General features: G+C 36.6%; 1 protein-coding gene across 4 annotated transcripts in view; it reads left to right on the top strand.

Moving 5' to 3' along the window:
- cacna1c (calcium channel, voltage-dependent, L type, alpha 1C subunit) overlaps positions 1-9128 on the top strand; it is an 83302-nt gene that overhangs the window by 62605 nt on the left and 11569 nt on the right. For 3 of the 4 annotated variants that reach the window (XM_046873318.1, XM_046873317.1, XM_046873321.1), the window contains exons 29-33: positions 166-324; positions 419-529; positions 816-899; positions 4308-4436; positions 4558-4623. In XM_046873318.1, the coding sequence (XP_046729274.1) occupies positions 166-324; positions 419-529; positions 816-899; positions 4308-4436; positions 4558-4623 (549 nt within the window). Of the gene's footprint in view, positions 1-165; positions 325-418; positions 530-815; positions 900-1341; positions 1390-4298; positions 4437-4557; positions 4624-9128 lie in introns of all 4 variants that reach the window. The other variant, XM_046873320.1, reaches the window with a different exon arrangement.

The following is a 9128-nucleotide window of genomic DNA, read 5'->3' as shown; positions in this document are numbered from 1 at the left end:
GACAGTAAAGATATGAATCCAGTTATTCAGATCAGACAAAATTTAGCTGAATATGGCTTTAAATGAAATATAAAACATGTCGCGAGAAAACCAACCCAGTATTCCCAAACATAAGGAAGTTTTAATGTGTGTGTGTGTGTGTGTGTGTGTGTTCTCATGGTCCAGCGGCAGTGTGTGGAGTATGCTCTAAAAGCACGGCCTCTACGCAGGTACATTCCAAAGAATCCATACCAGTATAAGGTGTGGTATGTAGTCAACTCCACCTACTTTGAGTATTTGATGTTCACTCTAATCCTCCTGAACACCATCTGCTTGGCGATGCAGGTCAGTAAAATTCCTTCTGGATCACTGGATGATCACACTATGATATTATGACAACAGACCTGTAATTTAGAGTATCTGCCGCATCTCTCTGCAGCACCATGGACAGTCACCATCCTTCAACAAAGCCATGAACATCCTCAACATGCTCTTCACTGGTCTGTTCACTGTGGAGATGATCCTCAAACTTATTGCCTTCAAACCCAGGGTATGGCTCGTTTACTGTACACAAATATATATTTAAAAAACGATAAAGTGAATACAATATTTTACACCCCAAACCAAACACAATTATTCAGTTCATTCTCTATTTCTCTGTTCATTTCTCATCATTTCTCTAATCTCTATTTAATATACTCTTCATGAGGATTTGTGTGTGATAGGTCTAGGCTAAGGGTCAATCTGTTAATCCTAATCCTAAGCATAGCCCAGTCTGCTAGTCCTCTACAGGGGTGATGAAGATACCTGTCTAATGAACCCTTCATCCTGTTTAGGGATATTTTAGTGATCCTTGGAATGTCTTTGACTTCCTCATCGTAATTGGCAGCATTATAGACGTCATTCTGAGTGAAATAAACGTAAGTACGCACTTCACCCCCCTGTTATTCTGTTATAACTGTTAATACAGGTGTTGGTTTCTGGCCTGTTGCATGTCCGCATTTTAAACACCAGCAGGTTCCCCTTTCTAGGACGCTTCAGATTGTTTAGATGTCCAATGATTGTGTAATGTTCTGATCAATCCGATCCGATCAAACAACAAATTCACTGTTCACAAGGGGGAAAAAAATCCCAGATTTCAGACCAAAATTAGACATTCAGGGATATAAAATGTATTAAATTTCCTGATGGTCACACTGCAGTAATAATATGTCATAGTCATATGACTCTCTCAGACTCCGAGTCTCAGCTGAGTCCAAGTGTGCACTTTGAAATTGTGCATTCTAGTGTCCACACACACACACACACACACACAGAATAACAGGTCAGCATTAGCTTTGATCTGTCTTCCTTTCTTTAAAGCCAGCTGATCCTTCTTCCTCTACTCCTTCCTCTGTGGTAAGACCGATGGTAAGGGCTGTGTGTAATCAAACTCCACCTCATAGTCTCTCCATCACAGCGTGACCTTCTTCTTCTCATTACAGCCACACAGACATAATCATACGTCTCCGCGGAAACACAAAGTCACAAAACATGCTTTTTCCTGTGCTGATTATCATCCTCGGTGTGTCAAGGTTGTGTTGTGATGTTGTGGTTCTCTCTGAGCTCATACCCATCTGTTGGAATCATCATGCATCATCTTACACAGTGAGCATCGCAGCTCTCTGTGTGGTATAGTGCCAGCCTTCTGCTGATTACATTTCCACTGTGTGACATGACAGATCAGAAATCATCGGATAGAAACATAACGTCGGTAATCTGTGGATTCTCCTGCTTTAATCACATCTCATGATGTCCAAGAATCTGTACACACATCAGATAACTGCAGATTTCAACACAATGTCTTTTGACTTTGTACTTATAAATATAAATACAAAATATGTATGAGAAGTGAATGAATGAGGCTGAGGATCAAAGAGCGATTTTTCCATCTGCAACATTGTGCTCAGGATCAGTGGAGTACAAGGTGATGTTCTATATCTTGCTTTAGGTTTTAACGTCACAAATAAAGTAATAAGAGAGACAGGATTGGTGTGTGCTGGCCATGGGGATCTCTCTGGAGGTGGCATCATTGTGGTCAGGTGAGGAATCATATGAGGCTTCATACTATCATACAGTGTCAGTGTTAGTGTGGTCCAGCATCTCTTCAGGTCATCCAACACCACACCATACATTAGTGAGTTCCAGCCATGCTTTAGTCCTGCACTCGAGCAGGTCTTTACTGGTGCTGGGTTTTAGTGCTGAAGGGTGAAGAAGTGAAGAAGTGATGATGAACTGGTGATAAAATTATGAAGTGGTGATAAGTAGTGTTGAAGGTTGATAAAGTTGTGATAATTAAGTGGTGATGATGAAGTGGTGATGATAAAGTGGTGATGGTGAAGGTTAATAAAGTGGTGATGGTGAAGGTTAATAAAGTGGTGATGATGAAGTAATGATGATGAAGGTAGATGAAGTAGTAATGAAGTGGTGTTGAAGGTTAATGAAGTGGTGATGATGAAGTGGTGATAAAGTTTGATGAAGTGGTGATGATAAAGTGGTGATGGTGAAGGTTAATAAAGTGGTGATGATGAAGTAATGATGATGAAGGTAGATGAAGTAGTAATGAAGTGGTGATGAAGGTTAATGAAGTGGTGATGATGAAGTGGTGATAAAGTTTGATGAAGTGGTGATGATGAAGGTAGATGAAGTAGTAATGAAGTGGTGATGAAGGTTGATAAAGTGGTAATGATGAAGTGGTGATGAAGTGGTTATGAAGTGGTTATGATGACGTGGTGATGAAGTGGTGATGATGAAGTAGTAATGAAGTGGTGATGATGAAGGTTGATGAAGTGGTGATGTTGATGGTTGATGAAATGGTGATGATGACGTGGTGATGATGAAGTGGTGATGATGAAGTGGTGATGAAGTGGTGATGAAGTGGTGATGATGAAGTGGTGATGAAGGTTGATAAAGTGGTGATGATGAAGTGGTGATGATGAAGGTTGATGAAGTGGTGATGATGGCGTGGTGATGATGAAGTGGTGATAAAGTGGTTATGATGAAGTGGTGATGATGAAGTGATGATGAAGGTTGATGAAGTGGTGATGATGAAGTGGTGATGATGAAGGTTGATGAAGTGGTGATGATGACGTGGTGATAATGATGTGGTGATGATGAAGTGGTGATAAAGTGGTTATGAAGTGGTTATGATGAAGTGGTGATGAAGTGGTGATGAAGTAGTGTTGAAGTGGTGATGATGAAGGTTGATGAAGTGGTGATGTTGATGGTTGATGAAATGGTGATGATGAAGTGGTGATGATGAAGTGGTTATGATGGCGTGGTGATGATAAAGGTTGATGAAGTGGTGATGAAGTAGTGTTGAAGTGGTGATGATGAAGTAGTGATGATGAAGTGGTGATGATGAAGTGGTGTTGAAGTGGTGATGAAGTGGTGATGATGAAGTGGTGTTGAAGTGGTTATGATGAAGTGGTGATGATGAAGTAGTGATGATGAAGTGGTGTTGAAGTGGTTATGATGAAGTGGTGATGATGAAGTGGTGATGATGAAGTGGTGTTGAAGTGGTTATGATGAAGTGGTGTTGAAGTGGTTATGATGAAGTGGTGATGATGAAGTGGTGTTGAAGTGGTTATGATGACGTGGTGATGATAAAGGTTGATGAAGTGGTGATGAAGTGGTGTTGAAGTGGTGATGATGAAGTAGTGATGATGAAGTGGTGATGATGAAGTGGTGTTGAAGTGGTGATGATGAAGTGGTGTTGAAGTGGTTATGATGAAGTGGTGATGATGAAGTGGTGTTGAAGTGGTTATGATGAAGTGGTGTGCTCTCAGCAGCAGTGGAATCATGAGGAGGTATCAGGATGATGTTGATTTTGATTTTTGGTGCTGAATCCTTTTTATACATTGTTCCTGTTTATGAATAAACTTTCTTTCGGCTTCTCCCATTAGGGGTTGCCACAGCGGATGATCCTGTTTATGAATACATACTTTATTTGTTTATGTTTATAAGCACAAAGTCAGATGACATTGGGCCTCAATTCACTCTGGGTATGAACAGATTTATTCCACAATCATTTGTAGGATTATAAGTTTCATCTGTACTGTTGAGTTATTAGAGGAGATATTTAACAACTCCACCAGATTCTCTCATTGATTTCATCCTGGTTTCACCTGTGTGTTTTCTGTAACAGATAGAATGATGTATTATAGTTCTATTATTAAAGCGCTTTATTTGTGTTTTTGTGTTTGTATGTGTATGTTGGGACGGGGTCGGCCTGTGCGTATGTGTTTCTGCTTTTCTGTCTGTCTGTGAAATGCTGAAAGGGGCTCCAGAATACAGAAGATAATGCCAGGATTTCCATTACCTTCTTCCGACTGTTTCGAGTGATGAGACTGGTGAAGCTGCTTTCACGTGGAGAAGGAATTCGCACCCTGCTGTGGACCTTCATCAAATCTTTCCAGGTGAGAAGTGGATAAGGCTTCTTTTGGAAATAATTAAAAGATAAATCAAATCAAGTAAAAAACAAATAATAACAAATAAACGTTTGTTTAAGTTTGATTTGTTTCCTCTGTGTCTCTTCAGGCACTTCCTTATGTAGCATTGCTGATAGTGATGCTTTTCTTCATCTATGCTGTGATTGGAATGCAGGCGAGTCCTCACTAATCCCTAATGTTCTTTATTCTCTATTCACTTCTGTGTACTGCACATGTCACTACCAAAATCAGTGTACACGATACACAATACCAACTACACAATACACAATACCAACTACAAAATACACACTACACAATACACACTACACAATACATAATACACACTACACAACACGCACTACACAATACATAATACACACTACACAATACACAATACATAATACACACTACACAATACATAATACACACTACAATACTTAATACACAATACATAATACACACAATACACACTACATAATACACACTACACAATACACACTACACAATCACTACACAATACTTAATACACAATACATAATACACACGACACAATACACACTACAATACGCACTACACAATACATAATACACACGACACAATCGCACTACACAATACATAATACACAATACACACTACTGTCCTACACAATACATAATACACACGACACAATACACACTACATAATACACACACAATACACACTACACAATACTTAATACACAATACATAATACACTACACAATACACTACACAATACATAATACACAATACATAATACACACTACAATACTTAATACACACTATACAATACACACTACAATACATAATAATACACAATACATAATAATACACACAATACACACACACAATACACACTACAATACTTAATACACAATACATAATACACACACTACACAATATACACTACACAATACATAATACACACTACACAATATACACTACACAATACACACTACACAATATACACTACACAATACTACACAATACACACAATACACACTACACAACACACTACACAATACACACTACACAATCGCTCTACACAATACATAATACACACTACACAACACACTACACAATACATAATACACACTACACAATACACTACACAATACATAATACACACTACAATACACACTACACAATCGCACTACACAATACATAATACACACGACACAATACACACTACACAATACGCACTACACAATACATAATACACACGACACAATACGCACTACACAATACATAATACACACTACACACTACTGTCGCACTACACAATACATAATACACACGACACAATACACTACACAATACACAATACATAATACACAATACATAATACACACTACATAATACACTACACAATACATAATACACACAACACATTACACACTACACAATACTTAATACACACTATACAATACACACTACACAATCACTACACAATACATAATACACACTACAATACACACTACACAATATACACAATACATAATACACGACACAATACACACTACACAATCACTACACAATACATAATACACACGACTGTCCTACACAATACATAATACACACTACACAATATACACTACACAATACACACACTACTGTCCTTTTCACAATACATAATACATAATACACACGACACAATACACACTACACAATAATACACTACACAATAATACACTACACAATACACACTACAATACACACTACATAATACACACACACTACACAATACACTACACAATATACACTACACAATACATAATACACACACTACACAATACACAATACATAATACACACGACTGTCCTTTTCACAATACATAATACATAATACACACGACACAATACACACTACACAATACACACTACACAATCGCTCTACACAATACATAATACACGACACAATACACACTACACAATACATAATACACTACACAATACATAATACACACGACTGTCGCACTACACAATACATACACAATACATAATACACACAACACAATACACACTACACAATACACACTACACAATACTACACAATATACACTACATAATACACACGACTGTCGCACTACACAATACATAATACACACTACACAATCGCACTACACAATACATAATACACACTACACAATACACACTACACAATACATAATACATAATACACACTACATAATATACACTACACATATACACTACACAATACACAATATACACTACATAATACACACACACAATACATAATACACACTACACAATACATAATACACACTACACAATCGCTCTACACAATACATAATACACACTACACAATACACACTACACAATATACACTACACAATATACACACTACACAATATAATACACACTACACAATACACACTACACAATACACACTACACAATACACACTACACACTACACAATACACAATACTGTCCTACACAATATACACTACACAATACGCACTACACAATACACACTACACAATACGAACTACACACTACACAATACGCACTACACAATACATAATACACACTACACAATACACAATATACACTACACAATACGCACTACACAATATACACTACACCAGGGGTGGCCAACCCGAGGCTCGCGAGCCGCATGCGGCTCTTTGGCTGGTTTCATGCGGCTCTTACGTTCATATCGAAGTTTGTGTTTGTGTTTTTTGTTTTATGTGCGTGTTCCCTTGAGTTCAATACGGTATTTTTAAGACTTAAATGATCTTGCCCCTACTGGGAAACTTTGCGGTATATTCATCTCACGCACATGCGCATTTAACGAAAATACCGTATTAAACTCAAGCGAAGTGAACACGCACATAAAAAAAAAACTAATACACAAAGTAAGTCTGTGTTTTCTACCCTAAAACACGTGAAATCAAAGCATCGATCTGTTCTGACTGACACCCATGTGAAAGAATTGCTTCGAGTGGCAACAACGGAATACGAGGCAGATTTGAAGGGGATTGTTCAAGGCAAAGAATGCCAAAAGTCCCACTGAGTAACATGCAGAGTAAAAGAAAAGCGCTATTGTAAATTATTATATTTTTGTTTATGGACTTGGTTAAACAGAGTTTGTGTGTGAGACACAATGTTCATTGTTGAAAATGACTGTCCTGTGGTCTTAGAACTGTAGGAATCAATTTCTGTCATTATGTTGGTGTGTGACATTTACAATAAATCTGGCTGAGCAGAGGTGTGTGTGTGTGTGTGTGTGTGAGGAAGGGATGGGTGATGTTCATGTGTGCCCATGTGTATGATGTAGCTCTTTGCGGTAACACAGTAATAAATGTGGCTCTCTGTCTTTGACTGGTTGGCCCCCCCTGCACTACACAATATGCACTACACAATACACACTACACAATATACACTACACAATACGCACTACACAATACATAATACACACTACACAATACACACTACACAATATACACTACACAATATACACTACACAATACGCACTACACAATATACACTACACAATATACACTACACAATACGCACTACACAATATACACTACACAATATGACTACACAATATACACTACAATATACACTACACAATACGAACTACACACTACACAATATACACTACACACACGCACTACACAATATACACTACAATATACACTACACAATACATAATACACAATACACACTACACAATATACACTACAATATACACTACACAATATACACTACACAATATACACTACACAATATACACTACACAATACTACACAATACATAATACACACTACATAATACACAATACACTACACAATATACACACTACACAATACATAATACACACTACAATATACACTACAATATACACTACATAATACACAATACACAATACACACTACACAATATACACTACAATAATATACACTACATAATACATAATACACAATACACAATATACACTACATAATATACACTACACTACACAATATACACTACACAATACGCACTACACAATATACACTATAATAATATACACTACACAATATACACTACATAATACACTACACAATATACACAATATACACTACACAATATGCACTACACAATACGAACTACACACTACACAATATACACTACACAATACGCACTACACAATACACACTACACAATATACACTACACAATACGCACTACACAATACATAATACACACTACACAATACACAATATGAACTACACAATACACACTACACAACACATTTCTATACATATACTGTACATTAAATAAAGACTGATTTATAATAATATAATAATAAAGAATAATATAATTACCGCTGCTGCTATTGATTATTGTAGTAATTAAGTATTCTAACGTTTATTCCAGTGATTAATTGAGTAATTGGATAAAAAGATAAAAAGGGCAACTTTAAATAAGAGAAAGAAAATAAGATGCGTGTCTTAAAATGAACGTCAGTTATTTCCTTTTTAGAAAAATTTACATTTTAATGCTGAAATTACACACTAGAATATCTGTGGAAACGAAATATAAATATATAAAGATGAAATTACGTAAACAAAAACATAAACACACTGTACAGTGTTTTCTTTGTGTTTTAGTTTGAAATAATCACGAACATTAGAAACTTGCTGTGGATTTCT

This window comes from Silurus meridionalis, chromosome 18 (assembly GCF_014805685.1).
Source record: "Silurus meridionalis isolate SWU-2019-XX chromosome 18, ASM1480568v1, whole genome shotgun sequence".
Lineage (NCBI taxonomy): Eukaryota > Metazoa > Chordata > Actinopteri > Siluriformes > Siluridae > Silurus > Silurus meridionalis.
Note: the sequence above shows the minus strand (reverse complement) of the source record. Positions and strands in the feature narration are given on the sequence as shown.